Raw genomic sequence first — 24,273 nt, 5'->3', positions numbered from 1 at the left:
GTCATTTATGCTGGTAAATTTGTAGCAAAGGGTGATTAGCCAGCCCTTTTGTTTATTCTCGGTGGGGGTGGAGATCACCGCCTCACGTCACCCCTGGCATTTCCCTGAAGATCTGATTAGGATGCGTCCCTCGAGTCCCTCGCCGAGATAAATCGGGAGAGTGGCGTGCTAGCAGCTGCGTCCTGGGTCTCACCATCTGTACGCCACCCGCAGGTTGCTTTCATGTGCTGCACCGCTCTGCTTGTTGCCGGTATGGCACGGCACACGGAGGTGCGCGGCGTAACCCCTTTGAAGATGGTTCCGGGCTCAGCGTGCACGCTGCCTTCCCCTGTCGCTAGGCTGTCAGCTCCGCGGTTCATGATTGTGCTCCAGGTTCAGCTGTTAGCCGCCGTCTCCGAGATGAGTGTGAGATGTGAGGTTTCGGTGGTGGGAGGGGCTAATGTACAGCTGCTGGTAATCAACATGCATGCTCTATGGAAAAATTTGACCTGAATGATCAGCCCCCCCAGCTACACCCTGTCCCCGCTGTCTGTTGATGCTTCCATGGCAACACGACCCTCCTCTTCCCCCCCGCTTCTGACTTCCCCTGGCACCTGTACAGCAGGATGTAGGTGCCGTCGTGGATGTTTGCTGTTGACAAGGACCCCCCCCCCACGGTGTATTTATTTTAGTGCTGTTTCTGACAATGAAATATTTATTTTTGTTTGCCCAAGCCCCCTATAATGCTCAGTTGGACTAGTCCCTGGGGGGCCCTGCATTCCAGTCTGCCATGAGCCATGCATCTGAACAAGAGGGGGGCCATATAGAAATGTCCTCTTGTCTGTTTGCTTTTGGAAAAGCTCAGATATAACTTTTTGTTTTAAAAATTCTGGATATAATTCAGTTTTGTGTGTTTGCATTATATTATTTCCAGCCATTTTTTTTGTTACTTCATTACTGTATTCTTACTGATGGGTAGTGGTGCCTCCTCCTGTTCTGCGGTTCATGCACCATGTCACACTCTATTGGGGGGGCACGGGGGGGTCCTGTAACGAGAGTCTGCGATCAGCAGTTACCTTCCTTATGGGAAGCGGATGCGATTGGCTCAGCTCCCGCAGGACTGGCCAGGGATGGTGGCCGGAGCCTTGTGGGGGTGGGGGGTTGTGGTGCTTTGGCGGGGGCCACTGACAGCAGACTCGCCTCCCTGCTGTCCCACCCCCCTCAAAGCGGAAGGCACTGTTTATCCCTGGTGACGTCATTGTTTCCTTGGGAGGGAGGTGGGTGGGGCTTAGCCAGGCATTACAATAGAGCGACCCTCGTCAGTAAAGCTTGCTAACGCTTCCTTCCTCTCTCTGCCTTGACCCTTTGAACCCTCTCCCGCAGCTTCCGAAACTTTGACCTAGCTGAGTCTGGGAAGTGCTCCGGCGACTGGCTGCTGCTGGGCCCCACGTGGAAGGAGGGGTACCGCATGTGCGGGGCTCTGCTGCCCCCGCCCTTCATCTCCACCCATGGCCGCGTCTGGCTCTACTTCCATTCCCAGGCCAACAGCTCGGGCCAGGCTCAGGGCTTCCGCCTCTCATACATCCGCGGTGAGCTGCCGTCGCCGCCCTGCTGGGGGTACCTGCCTCGCTACATGTCTGATAGAGCAGGATGTGGCTCGGCCTGGCTGTCAGCGTCTGCGCGTAGCTCCCGGTACGACGGCTGCTCTGCACACCAACACCTGGGCAGAGACCGATCGCCCACGCCTTTGCCCCCCTGTCCAGGAGCAGGCCGCTGATTTACTGACAGGCCGCGTTTTCACCATGGCCCCTGCGGACCTGCTGTCGAGCAGAATTACAGCTGTAGGGATGAGATACGTTTCAAACATATTTAGAATCTTGGAAATATTATATAAATACAGGACATGGTGTCATTACCGCTGGAAAGGGACCCGTAAGCCTAGTGAAGTTAGATTTAATTCTTTGACAGATTTTACTCGCATTCAACGCACAGTACGATCATGATATATAGTTTTACTAACCAAATGCTATTAATTTAAATAAAAAATACCAGAATTCATTTCAGATTCTAAAATCAGAATTATTATGCCAAAATGAAGGTATTACCGCTAAAAACAGTCGCTGGTGATTGGTTTTGGTGGGAATACTGATCAGGCTGTGGTGGAGGGATGCGCGTCTCGTCCTGTTAGGGGTCTGGGGGGGATCGAGGTGAAATTCTGGCACTGCTAATGAAACGCCTCACAAAAATCGGGGGAGGGATTTAAGTCGACAGCCTCACCTGCCACAGTGTGGCCCGATACCAACTGTGTCGTCGGTAGCAAATTGAATTAAACTGCTTCTACAGCATACATGGCAGCCAGCGTGTGTGACCGTGTGCTCCGGCCAAGGTGATCCCTACTGCGAGCTCTTTTATCATTTTTATTTTTTTTGATCCCGTGGCGACTTAGAGGACATGTGCCAGGTGCTGTCAGCGCCTTGGGGGCAATGACCAGATGGCCGTCTCATGTATGTGTCACACCCATTCCTCATTCAGCTCGCAGATAAATAATGGTCAAACTGTTTGCTTTCATTGATCTGTTGGCTGAAGCCTTCAGCACAGTTTAAAATCGCATTTAACACGCATGGGTCGGCAGAGTTCTATCTATGGTCATAATAGTTGGAGCTATACTATTAATTAAATTCAGAATCCCAATTGCAACATTCTCTGTTGCAGTTTTTCACTGGTATCGCAAGCTTACCGAGGTGCTGCTTGATTAGCGCATTTGTTCGCTGAATCGTTCAGTCGCCGGTGTTAGCTGAGCCCTGCGAGGATTAGGGTTTGATCTCCCGGCCTCTGAAAACGGCAGAGCTAACAGAAGGTGACGGTGCTGTTAGCGGCAGAAGCAGAAGCGGGCTGGTTAAGTCTTGACACGGGAAATGAGGCCCCAGTTCTCTGCTGGGGAAACTGCCGCGCGGAGCTGAGAAGTGTCAGCCCTCTCATGTCGGCTGTGTCAGGATCTGTCAGCGAAAGGGGACAAGCCCCCCACCCCACCCCCATCCAGTGCCTCGAAATATTATGTATTTCCCCATCACTGTGGAAGTTTTGTTCTGTTTTGTGTGTTATGCTTGAATCAAGGTGTGCGGTGTTTGTGTGTGTGTGTGTGTGTGTGTGTGTGTATGTGTGTACGTGTGTGTGGCTGATTTCTCCTCTCACTCTCCGCAGGTAAGTTAGGACAGAGCAGTTGCCAGGGCGACGAATTCCTATGTGCCAATGGGAAGTGTCTCCCCCGGGCCTGGAAGTGCAACGGGCTGGACGAGTGTGGTGACAGCTCAGACGAGCGGGCCTGCGCTCCCCCACCCACCGAGGCCCGGCCCGGCCTGTGCCCCCCCGGCACCGTGCCGTGTCCCCAGGGCCAGTCTGTGCGCTGCCTGCCCGAGGCGCGGCTCTGCGACGGATCCCGTGACTGCGTGGACGGCACCGACGAGGCCCACTGTCCCGACACGGCCTGCGGTAGGCGCCTGGGCAACTTCTACGGCTCGTTCGCCTCGCCCGACTTCTTCCGGCCCGAACGGGGCTCCCCAGAGCTGCGCTGTGCCTGGCTGGTGGATACACAGGACCCTAAGCGCATCGTGCTGCAGCTGGACCTGCGGCTGGGCGCCGGTGACTCTGTGCGCATCTACGACGGGCTAGGGGAGCGCCCCGACCGCCTGCTGCAGAGCCTCTCCTCTTCCGACAATCGCCGGCCCGCCATCGTGGAGTCGAGCCGCGGTCAGCTGACCGTGCTGTACCACGCCACCCCCTACAGCTCTGGCCGCGGCTTCAACGCCACCTACCAGGTGAAGGGCTACTGTTTCCCCGGCGAACGGCCCTGTGGCGCCGACCAGGGCTGCTTCTCGGAGCACCAGCGCTGCGACGGCTACTGGCACTGCCCGTCGGGCCGTGACGAGGAGGGCTGCCCCGCATGCCAGGCTGGCGAGTACCCCTGCGAGGGCGCCGGCGGGGCCTGCTATCCCGCCTCCGAGCGCTGCAACAACCAGAAGAAGTGTCCCGACGGCTCGGACGAGAAGAACTGCTTCAACTGCCAGCCGGGCAACTTCCACTGCGGCACCAATCTGTGCATCCTGGAGACGTGGCGCTGCGACGGCCAGGAGGACTGCCAGGACGGCAGCGACGAGCGAGACTGCCTGGTGGCCGTGCCCCGCAAGGTGATCACGGCGGCGCTCATCGGCAGCCTGGTGTGCGGCCTGCTGCTCGTCATCGCGCTCGGCTGCGCCTTCAAGCTCTACTCTCTGCGCACGCGTGAGTACAGGTGTGTCCGGCCGCCATCCGCCGAGACGCCTGCACAACCCGCAAACGCTGGGTCTCGCATGGAGGGACATGCGGCTTTAATCAGTATCTGCAAACCCTTCACCCCTCCTGTCCCGGCGGCTGATTGTACCTAGTTTCCATGGCAACCGCTGATTTCCCCTTAATATGTGCTGTCCTGTTATCCAGGTCCGCATCGCTAATTTAATTTTTATCCCAGCGGCCTCATTATACGTTATGTTTGTTTTGGGTGTATTTAAAGTGATCCTATCGGAGCGTATGGGAATTGTACTGTCGTCCTTTAAACCATTCGGACCTGCTGCCCCCCCTTCCCCCGTGAGCTTCTCTGCGTCTCATTTGGAGTTCATCTCTCTATATGTCACCTTTCTCCTCCCACCCATCTTTGAATGGCGGAGGGGGAGGTGATGCTTTTCTCTGAACAATCTGAAAGGTGGGGTGGAGAAAAAAAATGACAGATCTCACTGATTTTGAGGGGGGGGGGGGACTTCCATCAGTGTTTTGAGGGGGCACTCGCCACGCTCTGGAGGAGGGAGATAAATATAGCCACTTCGCTGCTTACTCTGTGACCTGGCTAATTGGCCCGGGCTGTGGGGGCCTGTTATCTGTTCTGACTCATATTGATCTGGTCTCTGGGAAGTTGGGAGGGGAAGCATTGTGCCTCCCTGTACCCTGGCTGGATGGCCCACAGGAAGCCTGGCGCGTCCACACCTGTCCCCCGCTGCAGACCTCACTCTGAGTGTCTCCATTCTCCAGCCGCTCCTTCTGGAAACATCGCATTCCCACCTTCTGGAGTACTGTAATAAGAGCATATGAGAGGGAGCTTTTGCATCATTTGATCTGTGCCAGTGCCCCTCCATATTGATTTCCATCTAAACGGCCAGCGTTATCTCCCAGCATTCTCCTCTCATAGTGCTCCTCCTTTTACACAGGGCGTTCGAAACCCAGATGACCCGACTGGAGGCGGAGTTTGTCAGGAGGGAAGCTCCACCCTCCTATGGTCAGCTGATCGCTCAAGGCCTCATCCCACCAGTGGAGGACTTTCCCGTCTACAATCCCTCTCAGGTAATGATGTTCCTAGGGGCTGCCTAGTATTGCTTTTCAGTGGAAGTTGATGGCACAGATACATGATTAAATGTCTCCAGTGCAGAGCCACAATGCACCTGAAGACTGCCGCCAAGAACCGGGCCGCACTCGAGCTGTACTGTGAAGAGACGGTTTTACATTGCGAAGTCTGCCAGCCGTACCTGACCCATACCCACACTGACTTGGCAGTGATTAATAGCTGAGCCGAAAGCATGACTAAACCAAGTTGGTTCCGTCACCACAATCTGATTGGTCAAAATGAGATACTGCTGTTCTGCACATGGATGATCTGAAAAAAATAGGGCATGTTCTATATTTTATTCATTATTAGTAGCATTGCACATTGTGATGTACTGACGCATTCCGGATAACTTTCCAACCGAAGGGAATGGATTCATGATGCAGAGTTTCACAAGTGACTGCTAATTCTGCCGACGTTAAATGCTAGCACAACACGATGATTCTCACAGACATACTAACAGAAACTAGCACATAGTAAATCACGATGTGCGCCGTCTCAGTAAATAAGCGTATCTTCGGTTTTACATCACTGTCGCTCTCCAAACCCATCACCGGCTTTGCCGAACTCGCCCTTCTGCAGTGGAAAACCAGAGTGAGCTGGATCCGCAGTGTAACTAGCGTCTCTTCGCAGTGCGGCTCGGTACCTGTATGCCAGTAGGCCAAAGCTGAGGAAGCACTAGGCACAATAAATGAAGTTTTATGAAAAGGATGTACGCAGTGTGCTGTGCATTTTCAGGCCTGATTATTGATGTAGGCAAGGGTGCATCTCGTGGTGTTAATTACCTGCTGAAAGCCTTCCTTCAGGGTCACAGGCGGGAATATCGAGAGGCTTCCGGAGTGTTAAATGTACATTAAGTGCGTCAGACCGCAGTTGAAGTGAAGAAAATGAGGCAGGCTGGCTGTTCCTGAGGTGCTGTGTGCTTCCCTTTTGAGACAGTTTGTGGTGGTGGGGGGTGGGGGGTGGGTGGTTGTTCTTTTGAAGCATTAACCATCTGCGGATTCATGAGTGCCTCCGTCCCGGACGTGTCTCTAATGTCCGCCGGACTGAACTCCTAAAGCTGCTCCCTCTGGTCACTTGAGCGTTTCTCTTCTGAAAAATGAGACTTGGCGAGCTGTCGAAAGGAACCGGCCTCCTCCTCCATGCTGTACTGTTTGGGTCGCTGACAGCTTTTCGTGACGCTGACTGGGGAAATGTAAGGGCGGGTCGTCTTTGAGTCTGTGCTGATTAATCTGGTTTTTTTTGCAAAGTGAAGTAGACAGGAAAATAGCAGACTCTTTAAAAGAGGCTTTTAGTGAAGTCAAGCCAGTGTTTTTTATTTCTTGTGTCCAAAACTATTCTTAAGCATCTTATTTGATTGTATAAACTTGGCAATATTTTTTTCTTATTTTTGAAGAAATAAAAATTTTGGGTAAATCAGTCTGTTTTAATATCCATATACTCTCACCACAAATGTAACTCTAGTTGCTGGCATGGCATTAAAAGTCGACATAACATAGCATGAAAACAGCGATTCATTATTGAAGGAGAGGTCGGATAGTGGTGCAGTGATACGGCAGTGTGATTGGTCAGAACGTGTTATCAGGGGTGACATGTGACCCTCGCCCCCTACAGGCCTCCATGCTGCAGAACATCCGCACGGCCATGCGCAGGCAGATCCGCCGGCACTCGTCTCGCCGCCGCTTGGGACGTCTCTGGAGCCGGCTTTTTCACCGCGGGGCCCGTCCGCGGGGGCACATCCCGCTGCTTACGGCCCCAGGGGCCGCCCGGCCCTCCCTTGGCACCAATGGCAGTGCACTCAGCTACCAAGCAGTGGGCTCTGGGGGAAGGACCGGCATCACTGCGGGCATAGGCTGGGCACCTAACCCCTGCACCTCAGACGCCATGAGCCTGGCCCTGCAGGGGGCGACAGAGGACGAGTGCCGCCCTCCTGCCAGCTCCCCCGGCTCCCCTTTGACACCCCTCAGCCCTCCGTCACCCCCGTCAGCCTCCGACAGTCAGGAGGAGGAGCTGTGCACAAACTCATCTGCGCAGCTGGAGCAGAGGCACTCCTACAGCGGCTGCCCAGCCCCCAGAATGCCCTGTTCTGCACAGGTGAGCACGGGGGGATCAGGTAGGCGACAGGGGACTTCATCTGGCAACTCCCACGGCAGCACGCCGGGCAGTGCAAGCCGCTCCCTCAATCGCAGGGCCTCCCGCAAGCTGGTGCGGGGGCTGGCGGCCAATTTGCGTGGCGTGGCTGTGAGACGGTACTCTCCACTTGGCCCGGCCTCTGTCACGGACCCTCTGGCGCCCCCAGGTCAGGTGGAGGGACAAGGCCATGCCCCGACGCGGAGTCTGGAGTCCTCAGGGTTGCGCGGAGACAGCCGTGCGTGCCTGTCTGCGGTGCCAAAACAGGAGGGGCTCCGCACCTGTGCCGACGGGGGGGGGCTGAGCAGCGATGAAGATGATGAATCTCTCCTCATCTGCTAGGAGCTGCTGCTCTCCTCTCTTCTCCTACTGAGGTTTTAAGGAGGGTTATACAGCCATTGAGCCCCATCCCACGCCCCCCCCCCCAAAGAAACACTTGCCAGTTTTTACTTCCGCCCCCTCCCTTTCCTCATTCTGTCACCGCCTGATCATCACATCCGTGACACTGTTCCGGTTGCCTGTCTGAGGTCGCATTCTCACATCATATGTTTAACATGCATTGATTAAAACAGTGCGTTAGTTGGCTGTATAAACAGGGGAGACTTTCATTCCTCCTTTTTCCATTTGCTCACTGCTGCCCCCTGCAGCATTGTGATGGTTTTGCAAACTCGTCGTTTTTTTCACCGTTCCCCTATACACACTCTGATTGGTCTTTTGCACCTTGTGGGAGAGCTAGAACGTGGATCTTTGACTTGAATTAGTTTGAATAATTAGCTTGGTGGGTCCTGTGCTTGCTTTTACAGGACGTCCCGTCCTTGTTAAAGGAACAGCACTGAGGGAGGTGTGTGCTGGCGTGTTTGAGCACTCTGCGTTCGCATAAGCTCAGTCACCCTGACACCAGTCCCCTTCTGCGCAGAGGACAGAGCATCTTAAAAAGCTGGAGCAGAGGCTGAGGACTCATTACCGAAACATCTCCCCCTACAGGCGTGTGTGTGTGTGTGTGTGTGTGTGTTAGTGGAGACAGATTGCAATGTGAAAGAAGCAATAATTTCCTTCACTCGTGAGAGAAATTGTTTCCTAGTTGCCCCTTAACTAGTCTCCCTAAACAGTGACTAAACTTAATCTTGGCTTCCTAGGATGCCATGGCCAGTAACCCCACATGACTGACCTGAGATCAGTCGTGGGTCGCTGGTAGCTGGAGCGGCTGGATTTGCATCACTGGGTTTCACTCCTCCCAAAGGATGCCCCTAAACAGCTTGTATACAGCCGGGAAATTAGTGGTGATATTGGAGAGATAGCTGCAGATTATAATTGTTTTTTGTAGATTTGCATATCAGTCTTTTCCAAGAAATTTTGAATGAAAGGGGGCTAGTTTGCAAAGCAACCTGATTTCGTCCCACAGGAAAGGGCTGCTGTGGGAGCAAGGTGGGGGCTTTTGTTCAGTGTATGTGTTTGGGTTTCTGGGGTTTGACCAGGGGGTGCACTGAATGCAGCCCCCCCGCCCACCAGGCGGAAGACGGCAAACTCGCATGGCTGTGTTGTTTATGCAGTATTGTGTAAGATTTACAGAAACGGAGTCCTTCGTATTGTGCCTCTGAAATTGATAGGTGTCAATCAGTAAATACGAATTGCCAAGTTAGCCCTATCATGCCCCCACCCCCGCAGGCTAAAGGTGAAATACAGTGTCATTGGTAAAGAGTCAATCATCATGCATTTTGAGCTGTGTCACTCTGTATCTAATCATTACACTAAGCACAGAGTCAGAATTGTCACAGTGGCTTTTCTTAGCATGTGTTCAATGGGAAGGACAACTTAGCCTGTTACGCATTCAGCGAAGAGCTTCTGTGTGGCCTTCGTGGGGCCTGGAACCCCTCTCCTTCCGGGAACCTGCGCCTTTCAGCCTTTTGCCCCAATCCCTTCCAAAAAGGACCTTGGACCGCCTCTTACGACCACGTTCGCCTCAGGTTCTCCGCTCGGTTCCCTTAAATTAAGGGTTGATGTGGTCACCTTGCAGGTCTGGAGGTCGGTCTCCGTTTGGCAGCCATAGATTTTCACTGTCTGTATTTTTTATTTATGTTCCTTACAGGTTTAAAGGAGATCAAGAGTAATCGACATCTAACAAAAACTTTTATGTAGGTCGCAAAATTATTTTTTGTGTTGATTTTGTTTTTTTTTTTTTTATTTTTAATTTTGTTTTAACTTTTACGAGTGTGGCCACTGTTAGTGCTGTCAGTCAGAAAAGCGAAGTGCTTTCTGGTTCTTCATCACGACTACAATTTCCATAAGGCATCCAAAGTTAGGACATACCTGCAAGATTAACCACAAACTGAGGTTGATGAGATGTAGGGGTCCTCCAAGCTCACAACTGGTTTTACTCTTTGCAAACCCATTTAAACAAAGCTTTGTGAATTGTTTACCTGATAGATGTGCTCCGATTGGTCTATGTGATGTAGTGCCAAATCATCAGTCAGAAAGACAGAAACCTACAGGCTGCCCCCTAGTGGTAAAAGGGAATTATTAACAGGACATTTTTGGCTTATTGTAATATTTTATCACCATTTTCATGCTTCTAAATTGTGAATTAACACTTTGCCAACTAATGGCAAAGCCTCTGTTGGACCACATGTCTGACCGGTTTATTCCACGTATTTTATGATTTGCTACCCCGCAGGAGACTGCGGGCAAGAATAAGCCATTTGTAAATTGTTACCTTGTAAATTTAACTTGGGGAAAAAAACCTTAAATATTTCTAATATAGAATTCACAAAAACAGTGGATGGCCTAATCTGTATGACGGAGTCATGTTTCATTCAGTCGAGTTTTTTTTTTCTCTATTTCCTGTTTGCCACGCTGGGAGGAAGCAGACTGTAGCCGTCACCTGCTGCAGTGTCATTGTCACATTTGATATGTTGTTCCAACTGGCCTCATTGTTAGAGTCGCATTACATCACCCCCAGCGTAAACCTGAACATAGACTGTCGTGTCTATTGACAGGGTCACTGTGGCAACGGGCGTGCAGACCTGCGATTTGTCTCAGTGTTTATTTTTTTTTTGTGCCTGCATTTAATAAAGCTTGATTTCACTAACCTCAGCCTGAATGGGGACGTCTAAGGCGACACAAACATGTCCGGCAATCTCCAGTTAAGAACAAAACTCTTTTTTCTTCCATGTCAAATTTATTACACTAATGTTATCTCTGTGTCTTACAAGTGCATGTGTGCCACAAGTGCATAAGGTAAACTTTCTAGGAACACGTGACACCCCGGGATCCTGATCCTGCACGAACGCTCTGCAGGATGGAGATGCGCGGGAGCCCGTCACATGACACGAAAAACCCTAAACCACCGCGGGTCGGCAGCGCTGACACGCAGAAAGCCCCAGAGGACACTTTGAATGAGACAGCGGGCACCTCTGATTTAACATGGGCACTGTGGGTAAATATAAAGGCTGCGGTACCATCCACGAGGTTGAGCAGCTGGAGAAATCCAGCAGCTGGGAAGTAACTGTACAGGATCCTTTCAGGCAGGATGAAACGCTGACTGGTAACACTGTTACATAAAGCCTTGATCTTTCTGCACGGGTGGAAGCGACAGGAGAACAGTCAGCACGATGTGAAGGCTATTAGTTGACATAAGTGCTACTGTTTACCTTTCTAACAGGAATAAAAGCAACTAGGTGTATTTAGTTTGGTTCAGTTAGCCTGGACATATGGCTTAAGTGCTATCCTTCTGCTTTCAGCACCTACAGACATGAGTTAATAAAGATCTCATACAGCACGCTGTGGTTAGTGCACTGTAGTTACACTGCATCTGGGGTTTGTTAAGGCAAAGCTGCTATGATACTGGCCTTCCCTTGTATGCATTTCTCGCGAGAAATGCTACACACTGAGTCTGAGAGAGGGAAAGGGACACTGCCCCTCCCCCGCTGGAGCATGTCACGCCGACGGCACATTGCAGGCAGGTCAGGGGATCCGCGTTCCACAGCGTGATGCAGGAAGTGCTTGGGGGAGGAGGAGGAGCATTATGGACGCAGTCACAATCACCAAGACGATGTGTCAATACAGACAGCGAAACATTGCATTGTTCCCTCAGAAAGAAAAGCAGTCACTTTGCAATGTGGCCGCTGGTGGTACAGTCTTTCAGTAAACGGGGGAGAACAGAAATCTACTAATACAACGGAAACACTATGAAGGAAAACGCGACCATCTCCATGCAGATGGAGAACCCATTTTCCACCTGTGCATAGCTTGGAGACTGGGAGCTGCTGGTGGAGAGGATGAAGCGAGTCGGGAGAGGGCACGGCTGGAAAATCGAGTGGGGAAAGACGGCTCACGACTGAAGCTTGTCCGTCTGTTGTTGGGGCGGCGTGCCATCGAGCGGGTCGATCTGGGGGAACACCACAAAGCACACCTTCTGGCCCATGTAGGTGACTGATTCTGAAACGGAGGCAGGAAGAGAGGCTGCATTATAGCCCACGATAGCAGTGAGGACAGTAGCAACCAGCATGAGACATTTTCTGTGACTTTGCTGCCCTCTAGTGTTGATGGGGTGGTGACGTTGGTTCCATTCCAGCCAGATAGACCAGAGTCACGGAGATAGCCTGGAGCCTCTGCCAGGAAGCACAGGGCAGAAGGCAGGGAAATACCTCAAGGGGGATGCCAGTCCATCGCAGGGAAAACACAATTTATAGACACCTGTTTGGCTGAACACACATTTCTGGAGTGCAGAGGGAAGAACCGATGCAAACTCCAAACGCACACAGACGGGAATTCAACCCAAAACCACTGAGTCTCCATATGGCCTATTCATACACAGGAACCCATGCAACAGTGGCATAGGAAGCTGGACATATTTCCCTGATCAGAATAGGACATGATTAGCACACAGCAAGTGGGCAAGCAGCACTGTCCAGCTTAGTCGTGTCTCCTGATATAGATACGACAGCAGATCAACTGTATGAAACTGAAGGAAAAGTGGCCAGGCTGGTCTCACCGACGACGCGGTAGATCCACTTTGGCTTGTCCTTCCAGTAGACCCCTAGGAAGTAGACGGGAACTCCAGTGAGCATGATGACCAGGCCGATGCCACACACCACGGGCTCCGAGTTCAGACTGAAGCCCAACAGGAACGCCCAGAACAAGAGGTAGCTAATGGGGACCAGCAGGTTCACCTACAAGGAAGAGGAAGGGGACGGATTGAGAGCGGGCTCCTTGGTGGATGGGGGCTCTGATGCGGGGTAGGACTCACCCTAATGGGCCGGTGCAGTGTGGGTTTTTTCCAGCGGTAGTACAGCAGCCCGGCGATGGTGACCCCATAGGAGAGGTAGTTGATGAAGGACACATAGTTGATCAGGTTGTGTGTCTCTCCGATGCACAGGATTATGATGGTGGCTGTGCACTGCCGATGAGTAACACACACAAAGTGTTTTCATGGATCCTGCCTTCATAATCTTACATAATGCAACAAGTCTGAAAGGACTATATAGAGCTATAAAAACGTGCAAACAATGAAACATTGACAAACTAACTTAGGGGGAAGGGGGCTGGGGGGTTGGAATAAACCTGTTAACCGGCTCATTTTTTTACGCGAAGCCCTCCCTCTCGTCTGGAGGAATAACAAAGCGATTAAGCAACCAAGATGACAGCCCACCCCCCCGGGGATGTAACTGAAGGGGGTGTCAGGGTGGTGGTGGTGGTGGTGGTGTCGTCTTACGCAAAGCATGAGGGCAGGAATGGGCGTGCAGTGTTTCAGATGAATCATGGCTAGCAGGCTAGGCAGGTGTCCCTCCCTGGCCCCAGAGAAGCAGAGCCTGAAAGCACAGGAACCAGTCACACTCACACTGGTCTGGGAGGTAGTTTCCATGGTGAAGGTTCCATGCTGGTGCGACAGATATGCTGTTAACTTCATATATATATAGGCGCACGCACACTCACATATGTGCCCCAACATACCAATATGGCCTCCCCACAGCACAGTCTATATTAATAGCGTGCAATGTAAATTAAACAGGACGCCGTCACGCACCTGGAGGAAGTGAACAGGTAGCCATTGATACCCCCGAAGGTGGACAGAGCCACAGAAATGGGCATGATGGTGGAAAAGATGCCCAGCAGTTTCTCCCCGAAGGTCTGCAGAGCAGCACACAAGCAGGGACTGACAAACCCGGTACATTTCACTCCCCCCTCCCTCCCCTTTTTTGTGGTCAGTAAACCCGGTGGAAAGACAAACCTTAATAGTTACATCTTTCTTCTTTTCAGGAAATTGCTTTCGCAAAATCGCCAAACCATCCCTGATTTAAATTCTTTGTCTCGCCGAGAGGACGATGAATAATTAATACGAGGCCTCTGTTTAATTCAGAACTCACCACTTTCATAGAATGCACTTCTATAAGCTTGGTGAATCCTTTTCAGGTTAAATGGTAGAATTTTTTATTCTCAGGGCAATAATATTGGACCATAAAAGAGCATCCAAATCGATTTAAAGCGTTTCATTTATCACTTTAACAATTAATACGGTAAGAACTTCGTCGGCCAGATTCAGCTCTGTGTTTTGTACCCTGTCATTTTTCAATCAGTCAGGTCAGCGGCCACGTTTGTTTTTTCAGTGATCTGCCAAAGAAGAGTAAATGCGTTCAGACAAGATCTCCTCCAGTGTGGAGCTCAGCCTTCAACCGGATGCACTCACTAGAACTGATGATCCAAAGTCTGTTTCATTACGGGCATGTCGCTCGGATGCATTTGTCAGACAGCAGGGGCTGTTTAAGGTGCCGCCACGGATGGGGCTGAAATCAAGGGCTGGGTGTGGTGCAGGAGACCTGAGCTGCCTTAAGCCGTCACTCCCACACTTCGGCTTGATTCACTTTCAGAAAAAGCCATGTGTATGCAATCCTTCTTGCAACATCTTTCTATGAGACATAGACTTTGTTTTTAATCAATACAATTAGACAGCGTTAACTTGTGGTGTGGTGCTCTGGTGTCACTGGAATTTTGTGACTAACCGCCCCCCCCACCCCCTCCCCGCTAGTCCTTTAGCCCAGTGTTTCTCAAACCAGTTCTCAGGGACCCCCAGACAGTCCTAAGCTGCGAAGGAAGCAAACCTGTGGATGACTTAGCCTTGTCTATGACAACGAAGCAAAACATAATGATTGGTTCTGGGACCCCTAGCGCTTCCATGTCTCTCACTCTCTGTCTAGCAAGTTCTTACTATCTATGTGAATGTTCTTAAGTTTCCCACAACCGCTTATATGGAATTCGGTCGTGTCAATAGTAACAGGAATTCCCAGTCAGTGCCACGTGGCCATGATCCCGCCTGTACCCTCTGCCTCTGTGTTTGCTAACATTTCACTGTCATTCTGTCATATGGGTTTTTTTGCCCACTGTCATTTATGGATCAATAGTGTCTCCAGACAGCAAGAGACTTTCACGCAGCTTAAAACGTGACCTTATACCCAACATGTTTTGTCTTTTTGTTTTAGATGGAATATTTCACTTTTAAATTTAAGATACGTACTATGTTCAAAGGTACAACTGACGATTCCTCCCATTCAGCCACCGTACTGTGTGCCGCCCTGATGGGGGTGGGGTATCACTCACCACGGCAACAGCATTCGAGGCCAGCAGCTCCTGGGGGGTCATGGAGGAGAAGTAGGCGATGTTGGTGAGGGCGTACACCAGAGTCACCAGCGGGATGGAGATGTAAATGGCACGAGGCAGGTTCCTGGTTAGACAACCCTGCACATTAATGCAGCCCAGTATATCCAAAGGTGACATCACCGTCAGGGTACAAGCATTCCACAGAGTAAATACACCTGTGCATTACGGTGGAAGGACCTAGGCGTTGAAACTGATGATAGGTGAGATTGTCATGTATTGTTCATTACCGCTGACATTCACCAAATGAGAACTAAGAAAGTGATAAATGGGAGTAAAAGGGGAAGTGAATTAAAGCAATCAGTCTGACAGGATAATATAACACACCCAGCATCCCCCACAGTGCCTCACTGTCCACCACTATTACAAATCAATGACATATTGCTGTGTATATACTGTGTATTAATATATAGCTTGTGACACTGATTATATATGATGCAATGGTGAATTATTTTAACATGTTTATTTTCAGAATCCCATCTGTGTGTTTGAAAACTAACGGACTTCCCATGATTCCCATGATAGGGGTCGAAAGTGCATGAGCCTGGAGTAGCGAGGAACCTCACCGGCGTGGGTCCACCACCTCCTCAGTGACATAGTTCAGGAAGTTCCATCCACTGAAAGCGAAGGAGGCCTGCAGGAAAGCTAGGGCCACCTGACCCACGGAGGCTGGCTTGGAGAATTCAAAGGCTGCCTGCGGACGTAGTGCCTCATAATGTCCTGCAGGGGGAGCCGTGGCACCAGTACTGTTAGTTTAAGACAGAGGTGGCCAGTCTTATCCAGAAAGGTAGTTGTGTATGCGGGCTGCATCTCCCTAATTAGATTACTAATTAGAGGACTGATTGGCTGAAGAGCCCTCACACCTGGGTTTGAACAGCTGACCTACAAGTTACCCCCTACTCCTTCACACCTATTCCTTATTTTGTGAATCATTATAAAAGTCTATGTGCTGGGTTCATATTACAAGTTTGGTCCTGTTTAGAAGTACAGCTTGTTGCATTTGAAGCTGTGATGAAGCTCTAGTTGACTTATGAATAATCTTGTGCAATGAAGTTAAAATTTAGCCAGAGAGAGGCCTGTGTTCATTGTCGTCAGTTTATTTAAAACATTAGGCCCCAGCTGCAAAGCAAATGCTCTTGATTACTCTCTATATGGTATATATAACCAGTGCATATCAAGCCCACGACTGTTTAAACAGGCAGCCGAGATTATAGTGCTTACTGTTTGGCTATTTAGTCACCAAGGAGACGTTTTATCTCCCCAAAATAACTTACATAGTTTAAAATATTTACTAAAGAAGTTTAATGAAAAAAACAGCATGTGCTGCCCTTCCTGAAGGCGATTCCAGGTGCTAGGCCAAAACAGCTGATAACGCCAAGCAGTGTAGAGAAGGGAATTTTGCTTCGTTGTGCCTGTAATAGCCAGCAGGGGGCAGACTCGAGCGAGTGCTCACCTTTGCAGATCTGTACCAGGCCGACCACGATGATGAGTCCCAGTGCCAGCAGCTTGCCCACCGTGAAGATGTCCTGGATCCTGGTGCCCCAGCGCACACTGGAGCAGTTCACCCAGGTCAGGAGTACTGAGGGCAACAAAGACAGATGTTAGCACTGCGTTAATGTTAGCACTAGAACTTATATATCGGTATCTTTCTAGCAGGGGTAAAACCAAGAGCCTAAACTAGTGGCACAAGCAATCCTTACACACTAACACATCCTGGGAATGCATCTTTACCTCATCCATCTCTGTTGCCGCCCCTCTGGGCCCCTCTGACTACCGCAGAATGGGGCCTGTCAGACCCCACATACAAACTGTTTCCGACTCAGTGAGATGATAATAAAAAAAGGCAGCCAGGCTTTCGGTGGTGCCCAGTGTCACACGCCCCCATGGCTTTTGCTGGTGGCACCTATTGGACGAGTGCCACCCCATAGCTGAAGGTTTCATCCTGAACCAGGCACCAGTGTTCCCAGTGAAGGGCGACCATAGCTTCTAGCTTTTCTGGTTCTGTCAAACTCCATGACCTCACACTCTCCAACACAGGCTGTGCTCTGCTCTGATATCCTTCATGCCAAAATGACCGCTTCCTTTCCACATTGCAGGCCACACAACATTGTGCTCTGGAGAAGAGTTCTGTAGGATGTGTTTAAACAATAGCAAGGACCGGGATAGTCAGCTGGGTTAAGACAATAAATAACGCTAAAATATTTTTACTCTGACAAAGAAAACAAAACTTTAAAGTTTCACAATCAGAAAACTTACATTATCCTGGAGGGAATTGTTTAAAGTTTGTCATTGTTGCATTTATTTTGCTCTGCCTGTGCTGTCTAAGCCATTCATAATCACTCTGGTTCTTAATACTGGACTCACTCATAGACAGTGTGCCACTTTTGTGAGAAATTTAACAAAAAGGAGAGAAGAGAATAACGAACAAGAATTAGTCACCAATAGGGATTTACCTTCCATAGTATGGAAATATTTTGGATTCCATAGCGGTACTGTTTTGTGTCTGTTGGCACAACTCAGTGATATCACCAACTTATTTGATAGACTCTGTTGCTAGATAATCTGGCTATGGTTTATTTCAGATATTTTTTGTTTTATAAACATCTCAATATTAATCGCAAATATTTCGAGATATCGCAATCTCAATTTTTTCCAATATTGTGCAGCCCTACAACATACCCTAATTCAGGGCTGGGCTCATTCCGGAATGCATTCATCAATTCCAATCCAAATCAGGAACTGGAGTTGGGATTGGAAAAAAGCTACGGAGAACAGTGTTGGAATTGAATTTGACTTAAGTTTGTGGACTGTGAGCGGTAGCTTAAATATGATGATTTTCATTTATGCTTCCCCATAAAAGAATAAAAACAACGTTTCCAAGAGCCTTACACTACAAAGCGGCCGTGCGACAGTATTCGAGTGTTTGTCAGGCCTACAGCCGGCATGCCGCTTTCATTAGAATCATGGGAAGTCCGTTAGTTTTCAAACACACAGATGGGATTCTGAAAATAAACACTGTGTTTACAGGTCAGCTTCTGACCTTCTGGGATGTGGGAACACAGTGTTTGTGATCCAGCTTCCGGGCCCATGTGGTCACAACTCTCATACAGTACATTCACAAGGGAGGGGCACCTGCAGGGGCTGCACTAGGTGAGCCTGAGCAATAAGAAGCTGTAAATGCTTTTTAAAGACGAGATGCAAAGATCTAACAAAGCAGCAAAGAAGGTTCTAAGGCAGAGGAACGCTTATTCCCCGCTGCATGTCCCAAACATACAGGCTCTGCTGGTCCTGTGATTTAAGTGATGATACGTTTCTTAAATATAATTACTATAATCTAGCTAAATATAGTGCAGTATAGTTGTGGTCCGTCTGCAAGCCAGCTGCTCTAAATATTGCTGCAGACTCCTGCTTTACACGACGCACACGAGTCATGGCAGCCCAGTTCAGCACTGCTTGGGGTGTTTCTGTGAATCGTTTTTCACGCCCCCTCAGCTCAACCTACACTGACTCCAGCCAATAGGCATCGTGGAATAAGTAGGATGATAAAGTATGGGTGAGCCCCCTCCCCCCTCCCCCATGCTGCCCCGTCGGGACTCCCCTGCTGTTTCACAACTGAGGTATGGAAAAAAGTCAACAGCAAGACAGGGCTAGAGCACATCCAAATACCGGTGCTATAAAAAGCTTCTTAGTGCCACAAATGCCCGTAGCCCCAGTGGCAGCCCAAGCCCACGTGCCACTCCAAGCTCTGTCCAGCTGAGACCAGAACCAGCCGGCTAGCATATCCTCCAGACTGGTCCCAGACACCACACAGCAGCGGCTGGCTCTGCATTTCCTCCACCCGCAGAGAGCGTCCAGCCAATCACATGCCTGAACGCCACCTGAGGACACAAGCCCTGTTCCTCTCCCCACTCTGATCTCCTAAACCCCCCCCCCTTAATTCAACAAGCACATCACATACAAACACCAGTGACAACAGCTGGTCCAAACATTGCGGTCGTCTTGGTAACAACAATGGAGAACCCAAGGGACCTTATTCTTACAGAAGCATTACACATCCATCCATCCATCTTCCAAATACTTATCTAGTACAGAGTTGTGGAATAAAACATATCAAAAACTGTGTCTTGTGTGAGGCAGCGATGGCCCCCAGGGTGCTGAGGTCCCCCTACCTGTCCCAGGAGGACAGTCCCTTCACCTGCCATTTTAGGTGTAGGTCAGTCTACAACCAGACAGTAAATACGACCCCTGGATGACCTCTGGGTGACCCCTGGGATCAGGTCGACAGGCCAGAGTGCAGCGGCGGGCGACACTCACGGACACAGGCGGTGGACAGCACGCGGGTGGCGACATACGGCGGCACACAGTAGGGGAAGGCTGGCTGCAGGACGTAGTTGGAGAAGGTGAGGGCGATAACAGCCAGGGTGGTAGGATACATGATGAGCACGGCACTCCATAGCAGCAGGAACCTGGACGGAGACAAGGCCAGTGCAAGATGGGCTCACCGATCAGTTCTCTCATCCACCACCCTCATTTGCTCATCAATCCGTCACTCCTGTTCCCTTCATAACTCATCATTGCTGATTCATCACTCATAATCGCTCACTGTTGACATGGTGCTTCATAATCACTCAGTCAACTAGAATTAGTTCTCCTTGCTCTTCACTCATCTGGTTCACCTGGTATTAATTACTGTTTACTAATCACTGATAATAATCACTAGAGAATATTACCATCTCACTCATCACACAATCCATTACTCAAATCATTCTTACATATTACTCATAAGCATTCATCGGTTAACTGACAATTCTAAATTTTCCATAGCATATGAATGTGTGCAGCCTGAGATAGGCTCAAAGTGCCCTGTGCTCGGGTTATTGAAGATGGATGGATGGATGGATATTGGTATTACCTTTCAGTCACGAATTACATATTTCTTAGTCATCTATAGTTAATATCATGTTTTACTCATGCATCATAAATTAATCCTACATTCCTACATATGACTCATGTTTCAGTCATTTTTATATATTACTCAATTATTATTGGGTTAACATTCATCCCCATTGTTACTTTACACCTGTGACTATTTAACAGCAAAATACTCATAAAGTTATATATAAAAAATTCATAAACTTATGAGTAATCGCTCACTGCTTGTCTCAAATAACTGACTTAAACTTACAGGATGAATAACACAGCACAATAGATACATGTCAATTAAACTGTTGACTACCCTGAATGATTATGTCCTGATAGTAAGTTAGCAGTATTAAGTGTGCTACAGATCATAGTATTCATTCATGCATCCAACATTCAACTGCTTATCCTGGTCAGGGTCACATGGGGCCCTGGACCAATCCCAGGCAGCACAGGGCACAAGGCAGGAGTACACTCTGAATAGGATGCCAGTCTATCTCAGGGCACAAACCCTGAGACAGGGGGAGAACATGCAAGCTTTTACTCTATTCATTTTTATTTATTTTATACAGGGCATATTTAAGTGGGTTGATGTTTACAGAGCTATGCATGTGCAACTGGGCTATACCAGTGTTACAAGTGGAATTTCGCTATCGGTTGTGGTAGGACACTGAAGCAGCCTTTCCTTTCGTGTCAGGACGTGACAATTTCCACATTTGCATGTTTTTTTTTCCTTCAGGTTTGCCATGTACCTACCCCATCAGGCCTCCAAATATCTCAGTCACGTAGGAATAGTCCCCACCTGACTTTGGAATGGTGACCCCCAGCTCAGCATAGCAGAGGGAGCCCAAAGCAGAGACACCCCCACCCAGCACCCACACGATCAGTGCCAGGCCCACGGAGCCAGAATGTTCCAGCACCCCTTTAGGTGAGATGAAGATTCCGGAACCTATTATGTTACCTGTTAAATAAAAAAAAATGAAACAGTAAGATTGACAGATACCACACCCTAGTTTGTTACTTGTTTGGATTATCTTATCACTTGTTTCAGGGGTGGGCAATCTTACCCAGAAAGGGCAGTTGGGTATGCAGGTTTTTGCTGCAACTCCCTAATTAGATTACTAATTAGAGGACTGATTGGCTGAAGAGTCTTCACACCTGGGTTTGAACAGCTGACCTATAAGTTACTCCCAAAACCTGAATACATACTGGTCCTTTGCAGATACGATTGCCCAGTCCTGACTTATTTGACCGATTATCCAACTTGCCCTTGGTGGTAATTAAACATACTATCTAAGATCGGTATTGCTAGCCTAGTGAAGTAATAACACTAGTTTACTTCTGGGTTGTTCTCAGAGACTGTTAACATCACTCTGTGCACCTGAGAAAGCAACCAACGTTTTCAGCATCCCTGTCACAAGGCTGAGCAGCTGCTTAAGTAAGACCTCAAATGACCAAAGACCACTGCGGTGAGAGTCATACTTAATTAAAATCCCTGCTAGCATCAGATTCAGTGAGACTACATCACATGCAAATATGACTCGCTGGATAAACCCTGCTACAAAAATAAGTTTAACTTTTATAAAAACTTTTATGCAGAAACTGCAAGAGACACATTTAATAACAAAGGTTTCACCTGTCAAATTAGATTTTGAGAGTTACACTATATCTTTCCTATTTTAGTGTTGGTCACACCCAGGGGCGCTGTAAAGGGGAGGTAAACGATGACAATTCTCGGGGCCCATGACTGAGAGGGGGCCCAGAGAAGCCCCCAATAAATGTGTTGGGGGCCCTGTCAAGATTCTTTTCATGGGGCCCAAAATCCTTAGCAGCGCCCCTAGTCACACCACATATCTTATTCCATGATCTCTGATCACCTCAGGGTGGATTGGCTGTACATATGTCATTTCTCTCATAATTCAGCACCAATCTGCGTGCCACAGGAAATGGACCAACTCTAACTAGGCCTGGATAAAGGCGGCTGAGAGACTAGCATCAGGGGTGATCCTGTGGCCTGTGTGTTACCATCACACTTTCCGCATCCTGCACATATGGGGCGCTGGATGTGAGCACCCACCCTTTCTTTGCCCGAATGATTGAAAGTGCCCTCCTCTTGAAGTTGATGGTGTCCCTTTTCGATAACCAATCATCACGTTCAGAGGCACCTGCAGGATTTATCTCAGGGTACGCATCCCCCCCCCCCCCCCCCCACACACACACACACACACACACACACACCTACTGGCCTATTAATGAATTTCATTCTTGACTGCCTAGTTTAAATCGATTCTCCAAATAACAAGTCTAAATACCAAGGGTACGTGTAGTGCGTACCGCTGTAGGCGCGCATGATCAAGCTCCGCCCCTCCACCCCCCGGTCGGTAAATTTACCCATTAGCCACGCCCCCGCTCCGCAAAATCCCATAAACCACGCCCCCTGTTCCACCACCTGCCCCGGGGAAACACTCCGCATGGCACTCTTCTCCGTAACACCTACGCGATTACTATCCAAGGCGAGGCAAGGATGCAGGTAACAGATACAATAACATTTTCTGCAGGAGTTGGGAAAAAACTATGTTAAAGCCTCAAAAATATTCGTTCTGTTCACTGTAAAAAGTAATAATAACAAAATTGTTCTTTTCACTGTAGCTTTGCAGTGCCATCAAAGAAAAGTCTGTTGCTGTTAATGCAGTCTGGCCAGCTGACAATTTGCAACATCCGCTTCGCCACACATACAAAACTCTAGTTTAAAAAGACCAGAAAAGTTTAAATGTGGAGAATGGGACGACAAGGGAAGCAACTGAATACCTACCAAAAATCCAGCATCAAAATCTCAGAATCGCAACAAGACCCTGTCTACGAAACGGCGGGTATTAGTGACAAAGTACATACACAACAGACACCTTTTGAACAGCTATGAAAAGCTATGAAATTCAGTTGTATATTTAGTCTGATGTTATTAAAGGTATAGTCTGAGCTGGCTTATTTTACTGGAAAATGTTTGTATGACGAAATGGGATGCGATCCAGGAAAAGAGAAGAAAAGAAGCTGACTCCATTTTTGAACACGTGTGCAAGAGTACAATTCAGATTTTTCATTTGAATTATTTTTATTTTTGCTCCAGACATCTGTGTTTATACAATAATGTTCCTCTATAACTTAGATATTTTAAGAGAGTTTCACCTTTCTGCAAAATAATAATAATAAAAAATAGTTCGCGTAAAATGATTGGTGATGCAGGTAGTGGCTCGCTCGCGTTGACTTGATTGTACTTGCATAATGCTGAAATTCCGGGCTGCTTTGTCTTAAAACACAATCAGTCCTACGGAAACCGCGAAGTGCCCGCTGCTCTTGCCAGCTGTTGGCTGCACCACAGAAACCACAACTTACAATCAACATTAAACCATTTTAAATTTCACCGCTAACATCTGTGCGCCCATTAAGTGATTTATTACTTATATGATAAATGTAGTATAACTATTGAATAGACAGTTTGTAATACCAGTAATGACCTGATATAATACGCACAACTAATACCTTCAAAAATTACAGACCCCCGGTCTCATAATTACTTCCGCATTTGTCATCTATAAACTTTTACATTTATTTCACTTCTGCCTGTCCCACTTTAACAATGCAACTGGTCGAGCAGAGTAAAATAAGTTTTTTAAAACTGAAATAACTTTTAACAGGCATAACCAAGCATGCATTCTTTTTTTTTCAATGGAGCTGTCAAAACCTCACCTATAATAATAGCACAGGCGCTTAGGAGTCCGATTTCTTTTTTGAGAGTCACTCTCTCTGGGACGTTGTCACACTTATTGCTGTCATTTTCCATCATCTTTTGCTGCGCCCCTGGATCTTGCTTGGCGCAAACACCCCTGTTCCGCGTAGCTCCATCCATCTCAGCGCCCATTTAAAAAGCTCCCTCGAATCCCTCTCTTGGGCTCATATACTGCTTTGATGCGCTGTGAAAAGCGAGCGCATGCGCAGACGCCGCTCGTTGGCCGGTATGGAATACTAACTAGAGCCGTACGCAATTGATCGTTGTATCCGGACGTTTAATCTTCTGATTCGCATCTGTCGGTTTCGTTGTTTTGGACTAGACGCTTTCACTTCGACTTTTATTTTGTTTTGATACAATGAAAAATTTGTCCCAAAAGTAAGAACAATTAAAAGAACAATTATGG

General features: G+C 48.7%; 2 protein-coding genes across 7 annotated transcripts in view; one reads left to right on the top strand and one right to left on the bottom strand.

Moving 5' to 3' along the window:
* Positions 1-10,691, top strand: part of lrp3 (low density lipoprotein receptor-related protein 3) — a 22,076-nt gene extending 11,385 nt beyond the window's left edge. For 5 of the 6 annotated variants that reach the window (XM_049030010.1, XM_049030008.1, XM_049030013.1 and 2 more), the window contains exons 3-6: positions 1,363-1,568; positions 3,181-4,267; positions 5,214-5,346; positions 7,001-10,691. In XM_049030010.1, the coding sequence (XP_048885967.1) occupies positions 1,363-1,568; positions 3,181-4,267; positions 5,214-5,346; positions 7,001-7,858 (2,284 nt within the window). In that variant the 3' untranslated portion in view covers positions 7,859-10,691. The remainder of the gene's footprint in view (positions 1-1,362; positions 1,569-3,180; positions 4,268-5,213; positions 5,347-7,000) is intronic. The other variant, XM_049030007.1, reaches the window with a different exon arrangement.
* slc7a10a (solute carrier family 7 member 10a) lies at positions 10,672-24,273 on the bottom strand. Its single transcript, XM_049030021.1, has 11 exons — positions 23,828-24,273; positions 20,840-21,044; positions 19,478-19,629; positions 16,617-16,742; positions 15,730-15,883; positions 15,107-15,230; positions 13,539-13,642; positions 13,227-13,323; positions 12,762-12,911; positions 12,507-12,684; positions 10,672-11,950 (listed from the first exon to the last, which is right to left on the bottom strand). Exons 1-11 carry the CDS (start codon positions 23,997-23,999, stop codon positions 11,844-11,846), a joined length of 1,569 nt encoding a protein of 522 aa, XP_048885978.1. The 5' UTR covers positions 24,000-24,273; the 3' UTR covers positions 10,672-11,843.

This window comes from Brienomyrus brachyistius, chromosome 11 (assembly GCF_023856365.1).
Source record: "Brienomyrus brachyistius isolate T26 chromosome 11, BBRACH_0.4, whole genome shotgun sequence".
Taxonomy (NCBI): Eukaryota; Metazoa; Chordata; class Actinopteri; order Osteoglossiformes; family Mormyridae; genus Brienomyrus; species Brienomyrus brachyistius.
The sequence above is the reverse complement of the archived record's forward strand: the minus strand, read 5'-3'. Positions and strand labels throughout refer to the sequence as shown.

Excerpts from the sequence above, each read along its gene's own strand:
- slc7a10a (XM_049030021.1), bottom strand. The coding sequence starts at position 23,999 with ATGGGCGCTGAGATGGATGGAGCTACGCGGAACAGGGGTGTTTGCGCC. Across the intron at positions 19,630-20,839 it reads ATATTTGGAGGCCTGATGGG|GTTCCTGCTGCTATGGAGTG; the intron begins GTAGGTACATGG and ends GTCTCCGTCCAG. Across the intron at positions 13,643-15,106 it reads CCTCGAATGCTGTTGCCGTG|ACCTTCGGGGAGAAACTGCT; the intron begins GTGAGTGATACC and ends GCTGCTCTGCAG.